The sequence below is a fragment of the Grampus griseus genome (assembly GCF_964374135.1).
Source record: "Grampus griseus genome assembly, chromosome: 14".
Lineage (NCBI taxonomy): Eukaryota > Metazoa > Chordata > Mammalia > Artiodactyla > Delphinidae > Grampus > Grampus griseus.
This window is the reverse complement of record NC_139008.1, coordinates 62768029-62789277: the sequence shown is the minus strand read 5'-3', so window position 1 is coordinate 62789277 and position 21249 is coordinate 62768029. Positions and strand designations below refer to the sequence as shown.

At 41.6% G+C, this 21249-nt stretch overlaps 1 protein-coding gene across 2 annotated transcripts in view; it reads right to left on the bottom strand.

The window, feature by feature from the left end:
• The window catches only part of ASXL1 (ASXL transcriptional regulator 1), a 67203-nt gene extending 46646 nt beyond the window's left edge, over nucleotides 1–20557 (bottom strand). Inside the window, exons 1-3 of one of the 2 annotated variants that reach the window (XM_082669480.1) lie at nucleotides 20460–20557; nucleotides 14521–14618; nucleotides 12103–12211 (exon numbers count right to left, since the gene is read on the bottom strand). In XM_082669480.1, coding sequence (XP_082525606.1) covers nucleotides 12103–12211; nucleotides 14521–14618; nucleotides 20460–20516 — 264 coding nt within the window. In that variant the 5' untranslated portion in view covers nucleotides 20517–20557. Of the gene's footprint in view, nucleotides 1–12102; nucleotides 12274–14520; nucleotides 14619–20459 lie in introns of those variants that run through there. The other variant, XM_082669479.1, reaches the window with a different exon arrangement.
• Nucleotides 20558–21249: the final 692 nt, after the last annotated feature.

Here is a 21249-nt window from a genome sequence, read left to right as displayed (position 1 = left end):
AACAAAATAGACTTCAGGAAAAAAATAATACTGCCGGGGGAAAAAAGAAAAAATTTTACTAAAGAACAAAAAACTTGAATGTAAGATTATATAGCCACTTTGGAAAACAGGTTGGTTGTTTCTTAGAAAAGTAAACAGTAATTACAACACAACTCAGCAATTCCACTCCTAGGCATCTACCCAAGAGGAATTAAAACGTTTATCACAAGACTTGTCTACAAATATTCATAGCACTACTCTTAGTAGTCCAAAGAAGAAAACAATCCAAACGTCCATCAGCTGAGGAATGGATAAGCAAAACATGGTAGATCCATACAATGGGATATTATTCAGCACTGAAAAGGAACAAATTATTGATATACAGTAGTCCCCCCTTATCCATGGGGAATATGTTCCAACACCCCCAGTGGAAGCCTGAAACCGAGATAGTACCGAACTCTCTCTATGTATATACTACGTTTTTTCCTATACATACACACCAATGATAAAGTTTATAAGTTAGGCACAGTAAGAGATTAACAACAATAATAATAAAATAGAACTATAGTAAGAGTTATGTAGATGTGGTCTCTGTCTCAAAATTATCTTACTGTACTCTACTCACCCTTCTTATTGTGATGATATGAGATGAAAAAAGCCTACATGATGAGATGAAGTGAGGTGAATGATGTAGGCATTGTGACGTAGTGTTAGGCCACTATTGACCTTCTTCAAGAGGAAGATCATCTGCTTCAGGTAATCCTAGATCACTGAGCCATGACAACATCAGTGGTTGGGTGCCAGGAGGAGATGATGTCGATGGTTGGTGATCACAGGCGGGACAGCACAGGATGGCTCAAGATTTCACCACACTACTCAGTACAGTGTGCAATTTAATACTTATGAATTGTTGACTTCTGGAATTTTCCAGTTAGTATTTTCAGACTGCAGTTGACCACCAGTTACTGAAACTGCAGAAAGTGAAACCTCGGGTAAGGGGGAACTATACTGTACGTTACAAGATAGCTAAATCTCAGACACCTCACACTAAGCGAAGGAAGCCAGACTCAAAAGGCTACATAATGTATAAATCAATTTACATGACATTGTGGAAAAGGCATAACTGCAAGGATAGAAAACAAATCAACAGCTGGCCAGGAGCTGGGGTCGGGAGAGGAACTGACTACAAAAAAGCAAGGGGGTAGTTTCTGGGGTGATGGAACTGTTCTATATCTTAATTATGGTGGCAGTTACACATCTGTATGTCTGTCAAAACTCAAAGGACTAAAAAAAAACAAAAAACAAAAAACTCAAAGGACTATAACCGGAAAAGGGTGAATTTTACTGTATATAAATATAAAACTGAATTTTTAGGGGAGGGAGAAGCATGTTTTAGCAAAAGCATTTACTGGAGCAACTGCATTCAAGACACGTATGGCATACCTTTAAATAGCACTGTTAAAATGCCAAATAAAATGTCAACACAAATGTGAACTAAAAAAAAAAATGAATTTTTAAAAAAAACTCATAGAGCTGTACACTAGTACACTGTACACTAATACATCAAAATGGGTGAATTTTACTGTAGGTAAATGATACCGTATTTTAAAAACTGAACAAAGATACTAATTTACACCCACAATACTCAGGCTGTGGAACAGCAGGAATTCTCATGTACTACGAAAGCAATGTAAATTCATACGATTACTTTACAAATTCATACGATTACATACGAAAAACAGCTGTACTACCTAGTCATGATGATTAGGTGCAAAACCTCCTGGTCAGTCCCATTCCTAGCAATGTACACACCCTAGAGAAGCTACCGAACACATGCGCCAAGAGACGTACAAGAGTATTCAACGCAGCAGTGTTTGTTACAGCGAGAACTAGAAACAACCCAAATGCACACCAAGAGCAGAATGGACAAAGAAATCACGGAATATTCACACCATAAGACAGCATATAGCAGAAAATATGATGTATTTCAATTAAATGCACCAACACACATCAAGCTCAGAAATGATAAGCACAAAGCAGCAAGTGAGAGAAAAATACATACAACGTGATTCCATTCACATAAAGATATTTTTAAAGCATGTTCAGCAATATATACACATGTGGATAAACCTGGAAATAAAAGCAAGGTAATGATTAATATGAAAATTAGAACAGTGGTTATCTTCCACAGGGAGAGAAAGGGATATGCGCAGAGGTTTCAAAGAGTACAGAGGATGTTCTGTTCTTGAGCTGGCTGGTGGATACAGTGTGTAGTTTATTTCTCAGTTATTATTATCTAAAATAACAAAATTTGCATATATTCTCTTTTGTATAGTTTATATATTTCACAATTTTTAAAAGTTAAAAACAACATATTCTCAAAGTAAGACACATCACACCCAGTAGCCTTCATAGGCATGTTCTACCAAAAAAACCCAAATAATCTCTGTCTTAAAGAGACTACTGCAAAAATCAATGGAGGGAAAACAGCACAGCTTGTTTTAATACCAAAACATGGCAAGGTTTGAAATCAAAATATCAGATCGGTCACTTATGAACACAGATGTAAGAATCCTAAATAAATTATTCATACTCTAAATCCAACGATGTGTTATTTAAAAGAAAACCATGTCAAAGTGACATTTATCCTAGGAATACAAGGATGCTTGAGCACTGGAAAAAATTCTACTGAACTAATTCACTATATTACCAAATTAAAAGAAATAAACTATGATTCATTTACTCACACAAATACTGAGTACCTACTTTTTCCTAGGGGCTGAAGAGACGGCATTAACTAAAATTGAAAACTCCTCCCTTAGAGGACTAGTTCTAGTCAAAGGAGACATACAATAACAATAAGCAAAACATATATAATATGGTATATCACACAGTGATAAATACCAAGAAAAAAAACGTAAGGCAGGGAACAGGGGGACTGGGAGAGCTATGCGGTGTGGAGGCATCAGGGTGCAATTCGAGCACAGACTTGAACGAGGTGGGGGAGCGAGGCATGAAGGTGTTTGGGGGAAAGCACTGCAGACAGCTGAAGCAGCACAGGCAAAATCCTGGAGACGAATAGCGATTGCATGTTAAAGGATCACCAAAGAAGCCACTGTGTTTGTCAAGCAGAGTGAACAAGGGGAGAGAGTAAGAGGAAGAGAGATGGGAGTGAGGGTGGGACGAAGATGGCGAAAGGGCACTGCAAGGATTTTGGCCTTTACCCTGAGTGAAGCGGGGTGGGAGGAATGACACAGTCTGACTGAACTTTTTTTTTTTTTTTTTGCGGTACGCGGGCCTCTCACTGCTGTGGTCTCTCCCATTGTGGAGCACAGGCTCCGGACGCGCAGGCTCAGCGGCCATGGCTCACGGGCCCAGCCGCTCCGCGGCATGTGGGATCTTCCCGGACCGGGGCACGAACCCGTGTCCCCTGCATCGGCAGGCGGACTCTCAACCACTGTGCCACCAGGGAAGCCCCTCTATGAGCTTTTAAAAAAATTTCCTGGCTCCAGTGTTGAGGAGGGTGGCAAGAGCAAAGTAAGGAGACCAGTTAGGAAGCTATTACAGTAATCTAGGAGATACTGAAAAGACCCAAGCAGATTCATCCCCTAAATTCCAGACAGGCTCAGAACTTAAACCAGGTACATGGCAGACAAGGATGAGGTATGGAATTGAGAACATGGGAATTGCTAAGTCTACATTAGGAGGAGATGGGCACCCCTACTCCAGTACCATACATCTAAGTGACAACCAGCACCTACTGCTGCAGGAGACAAGTGAAGCCACAAAACCACAATACACTGAAGTTCCCGCTAATATTTAAGAGTCAAGAATAGCCCTCAACCAAAAATCATCAGACATTTGAGTAAGACATGCGGAGTGCAAAAAGACCCACACTAAAGCATATAATCATGGAAATAAGATCCTAAAAGTTTTCAGGGAGAGGCAATAGAAAAAAGAAGGCAGGCAAACACAGAATCTCAGGAATCAATACGGCACTAGATTTCAAAGGCAACACTGGACATTACTTTTTCTTTCTTTTGAGAAAACAAAGCTTACACTTTGGAGGTTTTCAAACACTCCATTCCCTGAAAAAGAGATCCTGATAAACATTCTGTACTACATGTTTCAATTTTAATACTAACAATTACTATTCTGAACCAATTCTACTGTTTGGCATAGAGAACTGCTACCAATCAAGTCATAACAACCTCCTTCTATGCTTTTTCCACTGCATTTATCTAACAAACATTTTTAAGCACCTACTATGAGAGATGCTGAGGATATAGCCCAGAACAAAATAATACAGATTCTCTGCCCTAAGACCTGGTCAGGAAAGACATCAAACAATCATCCAAATAATTATATAATTATAAAGTTGTAAGTGAAAAGAAGTAAAGTTCAGGGCACAACAGGAAAACCCAATTTAGAGAGAAGGCTCCTCTAAGGGACTGAGATTTAAGTTGATACTCGTTAAGTTGAGCCAGGCAGAAGTGGAGAGAAGAGAGTTCCAAATAGAAGACCCTAAAACTGGAAAGAGCTTAAGGAATTCAAAGAACTGAAAGAAGGGCAGTGTGGCTGAGCAAGGTTTGGATTTTTTGGTAAACACCATAGGAAACCACAGAATTGAATCAAATAGAGATGTGTCATGATCAAATTGTTTTTTAAAAAACCCCTCTGGCTGCTTTGTGGATTACAAAAGAGCAAACTGGATTCTAAGGAGGCAAAAGTGAAAGCAAGTAGACCAGGCAGGAGCTATTTCAGTAGCTGGCGTACAAGGATAACTTAGACTAAGGTGGCAGTGGAAATGCAGACAAAAAAAAAATAAGGAGTTTTAAAAGAATTGTCAGGAGTTAATTTACCAAAGAAAAGCTGGCATAAAGAGCCAAAGAGAAAACTAAAACAAAAGGATTACCTGACTGGAAAAGCACACATTTCAAAGCCCATCTAGTACAACTGAATCGAAGAAGACAGCATCTTCCAGAAGAAAATAGACATCTTTTTTGGCTCCCTGTTCTTCTCCTGCCTCATGATGCACAAAGAATTTGAAGTCATTCTTTCAGAACCTTGAGTATGCATCTCACATATTTGAGAGCCAACTCATTTGGGAGAAACTTAGAATATCCTGACCTGTCCTCCGTCTGTTAAATACCAACCTCTCAAATAACCAAAAACATGACTTCATACCATTTACTTAAACTCTCTCAGGCTGTTTCCCCCATTAGTACAGGAGTAGGAAACACATTTATGTTTCAAGAGACCAACGTGAGCAGTACGATGCCTGTCTGGAATATAGTTAGCACTCGATTAAGCATCAGTTTCATCTTTTCTACCAGATTATGTAAACTAGAATAAGAAGCAACTTTCTGACACTAAACAAGTTCCTCAAACAACCCTCCCCAAAAGTCTGATATGAAGGATTGAGAAGAGATCAAACGCAGTTTTCATACTGGCTGACCACAGAAAAGTTTAAGCATTTTTTCACACAGTCCCAAGGAAGCCTGAAGTACATACAAGCTCCTCATTTTCCTAGAACCCTGATGCTTTAAAATAACACTTAAAAAATGTTTATAACCTTTTTGTTAAAATATATATATACTGATTTAGAAACCTTGAAATTATCATCCTGCCCACCCCTCTGAGCTATAAAAAATAATTCCAGTGGTAGTGCTTTCCAAACCTCTGTCCCCTGACCTTTATCATTTACCACTTCATTCTTACAGGGCTTTGAACTTCTGGAGGTAGCAGGACAAAAGGCTGCTCACCTCTTAGGCAAACCAGAGTCTAACCAGGGCTCCATTAACAATCAAGTTCTCTTTTCTCCCTGAGCTTGCTGAATATCCTGTCAGACAACAGAATACCCCATTTTTCAAAGGTGGATCCAGGCGGCCCTTGAGAATTACTCCAATAAGGAAACTTTTACCAAATGACGGGTCAAAGCCTCCATCAAGACCAAATTACTGCTACCACTAACCAGAGTAAATGGTACTGCTCTACTAAGTAGGCCTTCTATGCAGTACAGAGTAGGAAAGGGTTTGTAATAAAACAGTCAGCCTCCAGTAAATACCAAATGCATCACAAAAGAACAGGAAAGAAAAATATCCAGGGCTGACTTACTTTTCACACAAAATAGTCTAGATGCTAAAATGTGAGCACAGGAAGGATCTTCACTGAATTTTCACTCTAGGAGGTTTTCAACAGAGCTCCTGGGTCTGGGAAAGATGCCTTGGGTGCTTGGAGAATGGGATAGGGATGGCAGAATCCACGACAGATGGAGAAGCGGGGTCTTCATGCTTGTTTCAACCAGAGCAGTTTCACAGTCATCTACATCATGCAGCTCCATTTCATGATATGAAAGGTTTTACACCTGAAGTATTTAAATGACCAATCTATTTCAACTTCTCAGTGTTAGAGACAAAGAAGTATAAATGGAGATATTCCATAGGACCTGAGGCACTATGCTGGACCCCAGACCTCAAGCTGACTCCAGTGCTCTTACTACCACCATATACCACTCACTCTGGTACAGAAAAGAATGACCACGATCAGAAATGCCAATATGATTAATGCAGAGGGCAGAAATTCAAACCAACCGCCCATAACTGAAGAGTACAAATCTAAGGACATGAAAAGCTACTTTTGCTTAACAATTATAAGAATTTTCATTACGAGAATAAAACTAACATTCTGAGAAGTATCAAGGCACTCATAAGACGCTTTAAAAAGATGAAGTAACCAAAGATCCTAAAACCTGAAGAAAAACTCTTTATTCTGAATTGGCATAATGAAAAGAAATCAAACTCAAAAGGTAGGGCCGTGGGTTCTAGTCCCAACTTGGCCAAATGCATTTGTTGCAAGGACACACGGTCATGGGTAAACCTAATCTGTTAGAAGTTCAGTTTTCTACCTGCAAAATGCAAATGAACCGGATGATTTGAGAGCCCCTTCCACACTAAAATTCTAGAATTCTACGCACTAAAAAGATCATATATTTGATAAAGCTAACACAGACTATAAAAGACATCATCTAAAAACGTCACTACCATTTTATATGAAAGAAATTCTTTTTTCTAACAAAGATGATGACCAAAGTTCAAAACTAAAAAGAATAACATGATACCTAAAAGATACCTAAAACATTCAAACTGTTTCGAATGGCTCAGTTTCTGCCTTCAGCAATTAGAAGAACCGCATTATGGCCACAGCCTGGGAAAGATTTCTTTCTTTTTTTTCTTTTTTGCCACACCACGCATGGCATGTGGGATCTTAGTTCCCCAACTAGGGATCAAACCCACGCCCCCTGCACTGGAAGCGTGGAGTTTCACCACTGGACCACTGGGGAAGTCCCAAGATTTATTTCTAGTGTCAGCAGATTCTTTCACAGATTAACGTAGAATTGCTCTAAAGAGAGCAAGAAAAAAAAAAAAGGGTTCTTAGAAGTTGCCTTGCTGAGAAGAAAAAATAACCCAGAATATGCATATTCTATAATAAAACATATAAAAGAAAGGTAGACTACAAGGAGAACTAGTTGGCTTAAGATATTGATGATGCTATCTTCTACTTTCCATTCAGCCAATATTTATTACATTATGTACTATTTGCCAGACACAGGAGATACAGTGAAAACCAAGTCCCTGCACTGACATTCAAGTGGAGGGAGGCTAATGATAACCAAGTAACCAAACAAACAAGGTAGGACTGTGAAACAACCAAAACCCTCATAATGTTGCGGAATTGGAACTACCGTTAGAGAGAGCCTCACTGAGAAGGTACTTCTGGACTAACAAACAAATGACAAGAAGTTACCCCAGAGCTTTCCAGACATAGGGGCTAGCAAGTGCAAGGGCTCTGAGGTGGACACAAGTTTGGGGCCTTTGAGAAACAGAGTAAATGAAGGCCAGGGTGGCTGAAGTATAATGACCAAGGAGAAGGTGCCAGGAGAGATCAAAGAGGTAGGCAAGGGCCACGCAGGACAGTGGATGATACGACTTGCATTTTTAGAAGCCCACTTTGCTTGATGCGTACCTATCAAAAATCAAAATGGATTCTGGTCCTGTCCTGCCTCGCAAATGACAGACTCTATGATTTGACTGTATGGAAGTCTCCTCAGTATTTAATGGTAATATAAATAGTTCTGGAATCACTGCAAGTGTGGAGTTGTATATGAAAAACTTAATTGTAGATCTATAAATAACATTGTGAAACTGCAAAAATTACCTCCTTCTCGTCCTCCATTTGCTTTTCTTTTATTTGCAAACAGTGAATTTTAATGGATGGATACTTTAAGTGTAGTCATTTATTTTTTTACCAAGAAGATCTTTTAATACTTTAAAAATATATATTCTACATACTAAAAAGATTCAACTGGACTTGTTAGTTGAATTAAAGGACCCCCCTAAGGCTGAGCCCTCTATCACTACATAAGGTATAATAAAGTGCAAATGGCCATGACACTTTGACTTGAGCATCATTCCACAATAAAACTGAACAATGTTCAGATGACTGCAGTCATGACTGACAGTGAGTGCTGCAATGACAACTCACAACCCAGGTTAAACTCACCAATGACACAAACACCTAGTCACAAAAGCAAAGTAGTTCAGCATGACAGTCATAAAAATGTAGAACACTACAAAGGAGCTCTCACTGGTTTTACAAGGATGGGAAATTCCAAGTGTAAAAAACAATATAAATCCCACCTCTAACCAGGCAATGATGTACACTGACAGCTGACTTCAGGAAAAGCTTAAGAAAAGCAACTCAAAACAAGAATTCAAAGCATGGATAGATTTCACCTCTCCCACACATCCCTGAGTACTAATTCTAAGGCCTGATGCAAGCATCTACATATAGTGTCAAATGTACCATCGCATTACCCAGAACAACTTTTATCAGAGAAGGAACCCTGTGGCATGCCCCCAAAGACTCCAGCTTATCAGTAAAGCTTTGGTAACCATAGATAAGTCCACACAAATGTATTCAGAACTGAAAAAACTCCTCTCTTCAACTAAGTAGTGAAACCACATGGTTTCTGACGTTGATGGCCCACTAGAAGAGATTTCCAGGCAGTGTGGAGAAAAATACCAAGCCATTCTGCACATGCTTCTCCTTAACACATAAGAAACAGACCAAAAAAATGCCACAGGACTTCTCTGGTGCTGCAGTGGTTAAGAACCCACCTGCCAATGCAGGGGACGAGGGTTCGAGCCCTGGTCCGGGAAGATCCCACACGCCGCAGAACTAAGCCCACGCGCCACAACTACTGAAGCCTGCGTGCCTAGAGCCTGCAAGCCACAACTACTGAGCCTGCACTCTAGAGCCCATGAGCCACAACAAGAGAAGCCACCAAAATGAGAAGCCCGCGCACCACAACTAAGAGTAGCCCCCGCTCGCCACAACTAGAGAAAGCCTGCATGCAGCAACGAAGACCCAACGCAGCCAAAAATAAAGAAAGAATATTTTTAGAACTAGAAAAAAACTGAATATGGACTATATATTATATACTACTGTATCATTAAGTTTCTTGACTATGACAATGGTATTGTGGTTATGTAGGACAATGTCCTTGCTCCTAAGACATACATTCTAAGATATGTAAGGGTGAAGTACCAGTACTAGTTGAACACTTTTAAATGGTTCTGGGAAAAAAAGCATATATATGTAGAGAGGGATAAAGCAAATGTGGCAAACTTGTAACAATTAGGAAGAAAGCAAGATAGGTGGGGTGTTCAGTGTAGTACTCCAATTTTTCTGTAGGTTTGAAATTTCTTCAAATGAGGATAAGAAAGGAAAAAATGCACCACCTTGTACTTTATTCAGCAGACCTGGGTCCTCGGGTGATGAGGATAGGATGGTAATCAGCTGGTTCAGATTTTTGGTATCCTTTCTTATCCATTCCCAAATAACAATAAAGTAAATGCCTGCACAACTTCTGGAAGATAGTGTGGTGATAATGAGGCAATTAATAAGACTAATCGACACTTCAAACTCTCAAGGAGCCCTGGGAGGGGCGGGGGCAGTGGTGGAGAATAAGGTGTGCCTGTATGTATCAATGCCATCATGGCAAATATATTAACTGAATACAACAAGCAGTAAAGCTATAAGGAAATTATAATCCAATTTTTTCAAATATTATTAATATAAATTATCATTTAGGTTACAAATCGCAGAATTTATGGGCTACCTTCACTTTCCCTGCTGCATTTTACTTTCTGTTGCATTTGCACATATCGCTTTCTAACAGGTCAAAATGTTAAAAGAGACACGCACGGATAGCTCGCACGGATGATCAACCAAGCTAAAAGTCTACCAGGGACTTCCCTGGTAGCGCAGTGGTTAAGAATTTGCCTGCCAATGCAGGAGACACGGGTTCGAGCCCTGGTCCAGGAAGATCCCACATGCTGCGGAGCAACTAAGCCTGTGTGCCACAACTGAGCCTGCGCTCTAGAACCCACAAGCCACAACTACTGAAGCCCATGTGCCTAGAGCCCGTGCTCCGCAACAAGAGAAGCCACTGCAACGAGAAGCCCGCGCACCGTACTGCAACGAAGAGTAGCCCCACTCACCGCAACTAGAGAAAGCCCACATGCAGCAACGAAGACCCAATGCAGCCAAAATAATAAGTAAATAAATTTATTTTTAAAAAAATTTATTAAACATGGACTATGCCAAGAATTCTGCCCAGAGCCAAATTACAAGGACAAATGAAACTCAATTCCTATCCTTAAGGTATCCATAGAAATAGGTATTTCTTCTCCCTCTTAAAAGAGAAATGTTCCACTAACAGGCACATTTGTAACACATATAATACACACAACTATAACTATACATAATTACCTATAATTACAATATATTTAATAATATATAATAGAAAAATGCCATTAACAAGCAATTAAGGATAAGGAACCTAAAGGAATATCATAAAGGGTACCATTTATTAAGGACTGACTGTCAGAGATGCATACACCACCATAAAGAGGGGTTAAATCTGTCCCAGGTGACAAAGCTAAATTTTGAATTCAGGGCTCTGACTCTTCCAAGGCTCAGTTTCTGACATTACATTATGCTGCCTTTTAAAGTCTGAAATACTACAAATAAAAACAACATAGCACAGATATCTGAACATAAGATACATCTGATGTGTACTTAAAGATCAAGTTTTATGACCACAGGTTATATAGTTGGTATTTGTTCGAGTGTTTAATTTTTAATTAATTAAAGAAAACAAGTCTATCAAAAACAAAACTAAAAGAGAAAAGTCTGTTTATGGACTACTGCAATTTATAACAACATTTTGGAAGATTATAAGGATCAGCATCAAATTTTCAGTTTCTCACCATCAACAGGTTAACTATGTCTAAATTAGGAGTCAGCAAACTACACCCCCAAGCCAAATCTAGCCCACTGCTTCTTTTTATAAATAATGTCTTATTGGATCACACCCATGCCCATTCGTTTGTGCATTCTCTGTGGCTGTTTTCCTGCTTCAATGGCAGAGTTGAATAGTTACGATAGAGACAGTGTGGCCCACAAAACCTACAATATTTATTTTCTGGTCCTTTACAGAAAAAAATCTGCCAATCCCTGGTTTAAATGATGTATATCACAAATCATAGAAAAATAATTAGCTTGTTCATTTCAGCTCTATTTAAGCTTACGAACTGAACCTGATCTAAGTTCTCTTGCTTTGTAATTAGTGTCACTTGGTAAATGCTGAGTTTTTGAATTTCCACAAGTATTTTCACATTTCAGTTATTTTCCATAGACTAGGTCTTACTTGGCTGTCCAGTAATTTATCCTTCACATATTATTACAAACAAAACTATAATTAAGGCACATTTGCAATTACCCCCACACATACTTATCCCTCTATTGCATACAATCTGCAGATACAAACAAGGAAAAACTGAATACAGACACAATAGCTGATATGACTAAATAATTCCTAATACTCTGTTCACACCAGAACACCTCAATGCGCCATTTCAGAAAAACAGCATCAGCATCACCTGCCTGCCTATTAGAAATGCAAATTCATGGGCCACATTCCAGACCTACCAGTGATTCTTAGGAACACTAAAAGCTGAAGAACCACTGCACTAAAGTAGAGTTTATATTACTTACCTTGAGTGTAAAAAGGCTGATTCGGCCAGGTAGTTTATAAAATAACCCCTCTCCTCCTCTTGAATTGGAATGTAGCATGGCATTAAGACATGCAAGAGGGGATGTCCCACTGTAAAAACATACAAGGATGGAAGGTGGTCATACAAATCAATATGTCTACTTACTCAAAGCTCTAATACCCTTTAACTCACTCTTAAATCAAGAAAAAGAGGAAGAAATATAAAAGAAAACATCCCATGACAAGAATTCTACTTTGAAAGTGGCAAAAGAGCAACAAATGAAATTCACATAAATCACACCCAGAGAGCTCTGGGATAAGACATGCTATCTGATATCTCCACTCCATACCTGACAATTCTTTAGTGCCTTTTGACAATATGAACCAAACTCTCAAGAAATTTAGAAACACTACACAATTTTTCAGGTACACTCAGGAGTTTTGAAAAAAAAATTACCCAATATTTTTATTTACCCAAAATATTTAAATTAAATTTTAATGTTAATTAAAAACAAAACCGAGTTTCCTAGCATCTATATTCCAACCTGCGTATCATGCTCAGAAACTGCCACATAACATTTTCAACACAAAAACCACAGGATCACTGGTGCTGTCCCAAGAAAATTTTTTTTCCAGTTAACATTTTCTAATAAACACACAAAAGGAACAGTATTTCGTTTGCTTTTTCTCAGTTGGGAAGGGGGAAAGATGGGTTTTATTTTATATCTACCCAGGAGCAATCATTTAAATTTGAATATAAAAAGTCACATGGATTTAGTACCCAATAATGCTCAAACATTAAACCAAAAAAAGAGATAGCATATTAAGTTATATCATGGTCCCTGCTACAACAGTAGGTCGCAAAACAATGACAACTCATGTGAGTTAGCGACTACTTACTAAATCTTAAAACAGAAAAGCTATCAAAAATACAGACAAATGTCCATTATTAATATTAACTGAGTTTGGCGCTAGCATGTTAGTGCTAGGGTTCACCTGTGCACCTTCTCTTCCCTCTCCCCAGCATGTTAAATAAATATAAATATCTCAAGTAAAGCCTCTCAGCATTTTCAGAATTAGAGGCCCTAATTTATGCAGAGTGTTAAAAATAAATTCTGAGTCTAAAAAAGCCATTAAAAAAACCCTATTACTTATTCGGCTTTGGAACACACTGGATGCTAAAAAAAAAAAAAAATTTCACGAAGAACCAATCTCTAAAAGAAACCTTGTGCAGAATCTGGAGTATCAAGTGGGTGTGCTAATGTCTCTGCTGCAGTGGGGAAAGGCATGCTGGCAGAGTCTTTCTTGAAACAGTGTGACTCCTACACACTATACCTCTGTCTACAAATCACAGAGCTGTTCACTCATCACGAGCCACCATGACTGCTTCATAATTCCTGTAAGAGCTAGAAGCAGAAACAAGTTAGGTTCTCAACTCCATCTGTCCCAAAGGGACTAATTTACCTTCTATAGGCACAGTGGTCCAACAGCAGTGCAGACAGCAGCATGATGGGAAATAGCACATAAAAACAAAACAAACAAACAAAAAAAACAATTATAACACTACACAGTGCATAGGTAGTATTTAAATGAATGTATCTAGACAATCCTGATCTTCCCTCCCCACAAAACGTCAGCTAGAGAATGTTTGAACTGACAACTGGAAAGTGAGGATCTTTCGATCCTAAAAGATCAATTTCAAGCAGCTAAAGCTTAACCAGCAGAATATATGCTGCCTGTTCTGAATCCCGAGAAGGAACTGTGCTGTGCTCTCCTCTTTCATTTTAATTTTAAAAAAGGTTGGGGTGAGGAGAGAAAGGATTCAGGACAGGCACTGATTTTTGTTTGTGCCTGCAATTCTTTCTGTGTTTCCAATCTGTTGCTTCTCTAGGAAAAATATATCACAGGATAAGAAAATCAAGGTCACCTCCAAATTTAGTATGCTCATATCATGAATGCCTAGAATCAGTAGGGGGAAAAAAAGCCAGTGGGTTTTATGGTGATTAGACCACCCTTCTTTGATCCTAAAACAAAGGACTTCAAAGATATGGTATAGAGAGAAGGGAAGTTTTAGACACGATGGAGCCTATCAGAGTCTGTCCCTTCTCTATCACTGAAACTTGCAAAACAGAGTACATGAGAAAATGTGCTGACTCCTTACACAAAAAAACAAGCTCCATGTCGAAATTATGGGAGAGCAAGGATAGGGAAAGCCACTGAACCTCTGATGAAAACAAATGAATGTTGAGCCACTCCCACCCTCCACCCAGAGGACACACAACATGGGAGATAGTTCCACACCACCACCAGACGTGTGTGTGTGTGTATGTATGTACACATATATGCACATGCGGACTTTCTCATATCACTGCCTGAGTGCAGGAAGACACGTGTCCTGTGAAACCCTGACATTAAGCAACAAGAGCCATACAAACCTCATTTCCTTTAGTCCTTCTGCCTCTATGACCTGCAGAATCTGTTTTGGTGTCATTGGAGCGTCTGAGTAGTTTTCTAGTACCTGAAGAAATATAAGTGTTCTGATTTCAGTGTGCAACTTCCATTTACATCCATCACTATATAACATGGGCTACAATTCTGCTATGAGGTACCGCTGCTGACAATTTAGTCTTTCCACAGACAAAATTACTTCTGAAACCAAATTACACATATATCTAACTAGTTGCTGAAAGTGACTGCAATTAGATGAAATATTCTAATTCTCAATTCTGAAAACACACAACCTCTTAGCATACATGTTATGATATGTGGGGCCTTAGCAACCTTGATTACCGCTTAACTTGATGCTGTTAATACGGCTAAACCACAGAATACATAGTTTTCTACGCAATAAATTATAAGACAGAAATGCATTTAGGGGCTTCCCTGGTGGCCTAGTGGCTGAGAGTCCGCCTGCCAATGCAGGGGACACGGGTTCGTGCCCCGGTCCAGGAAGATCCCACATGCCGCGGAGCGGCTGGGCCCGTGAGCCATGGCCGCTGAGCCTGTGCATCCGGAGCCCGTGCTCCGCAACGGGAGAGGCTGCAACAGTGAGAGGCCCATGTACCGCAAAAAAAAAAAAAGAAATGCATTTAGATTTTCTTTCCCAAGGTACTTTGATTAGTATCCATATTTTTTTATCTTTTTTTTGGGGTGGGGGCCACACTTGCAGGATCTTAGTTCCCCAAACAGGGACTGAATCTGTGCCCTTGGCAGTGAAAGCACAGAGTCCTAACCACTGGACCACCAGGGAATTCCCAGTACCCACATTTTTTAAATGATGGCTTTTGTGCCACTGGGTTGTGAAATTCTGTTAACTGCCACAGTACATTTTGCCATTTGGCAACATGATGCTGTGATCCTATATGATTGGTGCAAGCAAACAATGAGAAATGGAACATTCCACTTATGTTAGCGACATCTATAACTAAGTCCTGGCAGTAAGGTCATAGTGAGCAACCAGAGCTCTCTCACTTGAAAAAGCTGAGTTGTTTTATAAATGTTATTCTTCTCAGGGAGGAAAAAAGAGAGGCTGTCAATATCTCTGTACCATCTCTACCAGTGCAGCTGCTGAGGTTACTCCAAACCACACCAGCATCTTGCAGTCATTTAACAACCCTAACAACGAAGTACTGTACTGCTCTGTCACAAGTAAAATGTACAGTCCCACAGGACTGCTGTGAAGGTTCTCTCTGTGGAAGAACATGAACCCTGAGCACTAAAGAAAGGCAAGTTTTGGAGGAGTAGCTGCTGAAATAAAACCTCTACCATGGTCCCATTCTTAGCCTCTCTCTGTTCAGTTTTTACATTCTCCTTGGGTGTCATTATCATCTCTCACAGTTTCAACTACTACCAAAATTCTGATAACTCCCAAATCTCTACCTCTAGCCTGGACTGCGGACTGCTTCCCAAGCTTCAGACTCCAAATACTCAGTTCTGTACTGGACGTCCCACATGCTCACCTACTCTAATTCATCCACCACCACCATCACCCCGCCTTCTAACATTCCTCTCGTTGGTCGGCAGCCTGTCTCATCACCTAATTCAGAAACCCAGGCATCACCCTTCACTCTCACCTGTCCCCCAGTTCCCAACCACCAGTTTCTGACCTAACCTGACACAATAGCCTTTCCGCTAATATCCCTGCAACCAGCCCCGCTTTCCTCAAATTCATTCGTACTCCACTGCCATCCTTCATTCAACAAATACGTGAAATACTCACTTTGTGCTAGGGACAATTCTAAAAATTCACCAGTAAAAAAAGACCAAATCCCCGTTTTTGCATAACTTACCCTGCTATATAGCCCCAGTCAGTCCAACAAAATAAACCTGCCCTAATCACTTTCCCAATTTAAAGTCCTTCAACAGCAACCTAATTATACACAGCGAAAGCTGAAGCTTCCAGAGAGACCACTAGTCCACTGGAAAAGCACAGGTTTTAGAACCAGACAGACCTGGTTCTAAGGAATTCAAATTCTGGTCTTCTAAACTTGGGCAAGTTACCTACCCACCCTAAGCCTAGGTTCCTTCGTTTGTGAAGGAAGGATACTGAGATCTTCCTCTCAGAGTTGTTGTACAGATTAGAGATAATGTACTGAGTGCCTACAGTGCCTGGCACCAAGTAGGTGTGTGCTGGCCTGGCGTACAAGGCCCTCACAATTTGATCTCTGCCTGTCTCTCCACAAACTTTATGTTCCAATAACTATGTGTAGTTCTACCCAGTTCCCACACTCTCCACCCTGCAAATAAACACACACACTCCTATTTTTTGTTACCAGCTCCTGCTTACGTCCTCTGTGACAGACCTAACTCCTACTCACCCTTCAAGATTCAGTTCGGAAAGCACCTTCCTCCAGGAAGCCTTCTCTGCTCTCTGCCAGACAGTTCAAATGTCTCTTTTCATTGCCCCATAGTTGCACAACACTGCTAATTTATCTTCCAAAGGACACTTGAGAGTAAAAGGAGGAGCTATTCATAATTATGCTTAGACAATAAGCAGGAACCAGGATGTCTATTACCATTCATACATCTATGATGGCACTGACCATGGCTGTAATGAAATTCTATTCACCTGTCTGGACCTTCTCCATCCCCAGAAAAACCGTAAGTTCCCCAAGGGCAAACCTTATCCATCTTTGTATTCCAAGAACCTAAGTGCCAAGTTAAGCACTGTTGACTTGAACAAACCCACAATACAAGCTACTAATGTTCACTGCCACAGATATAACTTCTTTGATACTAATTGTGAGCTAAGCTAGTGAATTTTTGTATGGTAATTTTTTTTTTTTAAAGAAGCATGACTGAAAAATTAGCTACCAATTATTTAAACAGCAGTCAGGAAGAGCCTGAGAATCTAAGAGAGAGGAAACAAAATCTCTAAAGGGAAGTTACATCAAAAGATACAAAGTTTTCACTTTTATTAAAACTGTACATGCCTCCGGCTTTCAGTATAAGAACAATTCAGCAGTGTTCTATCCCTAGTCTGTCTTTCTAAAGCATACTTAAAAAAAAAAGTATCTCTTCTCCAACTTCAAAGGGAAAAAAATGTTTGATGTAAGAATGGTCAGTCATGAATCAAAGTGAAAGATAAAGCATGCAATGAAGAGTTTCTCAAAGCCAGGGAGAATCCATTTAAGGGCATTCAATCTAAAGGGAAATCCACTCAGCTATTTCTCCCAAACAAATTGTTCCTAACAAGTAGGAGGATTTACACCCACCCAACCCCCTAAAGTCTACCTCCTACATCTAGGAAAAACAAGACTACAAAATGTTTGAAAGAAGAATATCTACTTCTCAACAACATAATTAACAGCTGCAAAAATCAACCTCCTGGGGCTTACTACACTACTGAAATCGTCCAGAAGTCTCTTCTTTCCTACCAAAATAGTTTTAAAAGGGCTCCTGGTATCACTTTAGCCACCAATGTGAGCAAGGTTGGGAGCAATATGAAACTGCCCCCAAGCAAGTGCATCTGATCGCCACTGCAAGCACTCCAAATTCACCTGTCCAAAGAGTAATTAGATCTAATCTCCTGCCCTATCATTATAGCTCACTGGAGTCAAGGTTTTCTCCAGCCAGTGTTAAGCCTCACAAACTCTCCAGCACTTGGTTTGTTACAACAATTTTTTTTTCCCCAAATGAGGAGAGAACTCTAAAAGTTCCCCCTCGCTCACCAACTAGTCCCATCCAAAGGGACAGAAAATTCTAAACAAAAAACAATAAAAGACAGGCAAAACTACACACCATATACCCACAAGTCATCTTTCATGTGTTTAAGAGCACCAGAAGTAATTCCAAGTAGGACTTACTATTTTTTAATGAAGAACCATAGAAGTAAAAGAAGAGAAAGAACTTACTGGGATAATCTAGCATGAGTTGAGCCAATGATAAAACAGAAATAGCAACTTAGATACTGGAGTGCAGATCACCATAAATTCAAGAGCCTAAAGAGGCTTAAGAGTGGACCCCAAATTCCTAGAGACTTTCAACTAGGAAGAGCCAACAAAGCTTTGAGACGAGCAGACTTTAGAATTCTGTCAAGACATAAATAACACAGGATTTAAAGGTACTTTCACCTACCTCTAACAAGTAAAACTCTGGCAAGCAAATTTCCTGTTGGTGCCCAGAGTCATAAACACCTGCAGAACAGAAACTCAGAGGAGAATTTCAATAAACAGACTCAACCTCCAGGAGAAAGAGAGCATGTCCTTTTGGCTCTCCTCTACTCTCCTTCAGGTAAAGCAACAATGGAGAAATCCTGAAACTACCAAGAGATCCTGAGAGCTGAACAAAGCTTCCAAATTTGACTGAACCTGAAAAAAGTATTTAGGTACTTCAAAATCTGCAAATTTCATATGCCAAACCAAAACAAATTAACTGAAGCACAAAACTTCAGCATACAAACTAATTGCTACTTCTGTTTCTTGGGCAACAAATGCCTGAGGAAGGGGATCAGGTACACCAGTTTAATTTCCCCTATAAACCAAACAGAGTTAGTTCTTTTAAGTCAATAACTGAGTTTTACAGGCTCCAAGAACGAAAAAGGTGTACCAAAGATTTGTAAAAACCTCCAACACATATTTGTCTTTTTTTGCACAACACCTTTGAGGCAGGAACCCTACTTCCCAATAAAATGAAAGATTAGAAGGTTGAGTTTCATTCATCATTAAAAGTGAATTACAGCAATTACATATAAACTACAGGGTGTCAAGAGACAAGTATACTATCTGCACCATAACCCTGCTTTGTGACAGTTATGAGAAAGTGACATCTCTGAGACAAGCATAACCTGTTACTACTGTCATCAGCAAGATTTTATAAGAACATGTCTCAAAGTGTCTTAGCTTTGTGGGTGCAAATCCAAAAGAAAGATATTTCACTTGCAAGTCCTCTGACACTTTGAGAACAGAAAATTCACAACCCCCATTACAAGGCAGCTTCAAATACTCAAATTACTCTCTCCTTTGCTAAGTCCTCAGTGAGCATTATCTTCAGAGACACTTGGTCTTTGCCCAACACTTCATGTATACATGCACCAGGACACTAAGGAAGAGAGAACACACGCATACATTCTTTGCAAAGTGTAGTTAGTTCTCTGCAGAGTGCCTGTTTCCAGTCTAGCTTGTGAAGTCCGGTCAGCAGAATCTCAGAACTGTGGTACGTGGGCCACCTGCTTTACAACCAACCCGAGAAGCTGGTTAAAATGAAGATATTCAAGCTCTACTCCAGAATCTCAGACTCCGTAGGTCTTAAGTAGGGCCCTAGGATGAGCATTCTTAACAACCTCCCCAGGTGTCCCCACAGGACACTAAAGTTTGAGAACCAAGGCTCAGGGTTCAAGCTGGGAGTTAAGCATTTGCTTCCCTCCACACACCTGGTTTAGATTGCGAAAGCTCAAAATGCCACTTGCGTCCTTGAAACTGGGGGCTCTTTCCAACCCCTGGAGTCAAACGCACCACCCCATTGCCCACCAGGAAGCGAGGGAGGAGCTTCCGACCCTTCCCGGAAACCTAACTCCCCCGAGTGCATAAACGAAGCTTCCCCAGACCCCCTAGAAGCTGCCAAATAGTGGGGGAGGGGAGGCGGGGGCCCCGCCGCCCGGAGGGGGAGGAGCCGGCCTGCCAGCTCGACCCCTCCGCAGGAATTTAGAGGGGGGACGTGCAGAAAAAGGCGCCACCTCCGACCCGGCGGGGGACCTCTCCCCACCCAACGCCTTGGGGGATTGTCCCTTTCCAGTAGAAAGGGTGGCCCGCCCCCTCCTACAGTGGGCAGGGCTTCGCCCCTCCCCCCTCCCAGTGGGGGGTGCTCGGCAAGCCAACCCCCCCACGCCCCCCATCGAGCCCCCCTCGGCGGCCCGCCTCACCAGGCGCGCGGCCTCTGCCCACGTGCGCTCCTTCTTCCTCTTCTGTTTGTCCTTCATCCTCCTCCTCCCTGGCGGCGGCGGCGGCTCCACGCGGGACCTCCGGGCGGGGTGGGCTGGGGCGGCGGCGGCGGCGGCGGCGGCGGCGGCGCGGGGCGGCGGCGGCGGGGGGCGCGTGGCGGCGGCGGCGCGCGAGAACTCGGGTGCGGCCGGGGAGAGGGGGCGGGCGCGCGGGGACCGGCTGGCGCTAGACCCGGCGCGAGGGCGGCGGTGGGGGAGGGGTGGCGGCTCCACGCGCCCGCGCTGCGTCAGTCGCCCGCGGCGGCGGCGGCGGCGGCGGCGGCGGCGGCGGCGGCGGCGGCAGCGGCGAAGGAGAAGGAGGTAGCCCCGCGATCGCTAAGGAATGCGGCGGCTCCGCATAACCACGGGGTCAGAGGTCACGGCTCCGGCCTCCGCTTTCCCGCTCTACTGCGAGGCCAAGACCGGACTGGCGGCGGGGCGGGAAAGCGAGACGCGGCTTTCCCTTCGGCGCCCGGGTGTGTGCGTGTCTGCCGTGGGTGTGTGTGAGTGTGTGTGAAGAGTGAGGAGGGGGAGTGTGGGGTTTTTTTTTTTTTGAACAAAAACAAACCGAAAGGGCGGCTGGGAGTCGTAGTCCCGGCTGCCTCTCTGGCCTCCCCCGCTCCGGAAGAATATGGCTGAGTGAAACTCTTGGACCACACTTCCCAGCGTGCCCCGCGGCCCGTCTTTTCCGCCCTCCCCTCCCTTCCTCTGCCCCGCGCAGAGCTCGGTAAGG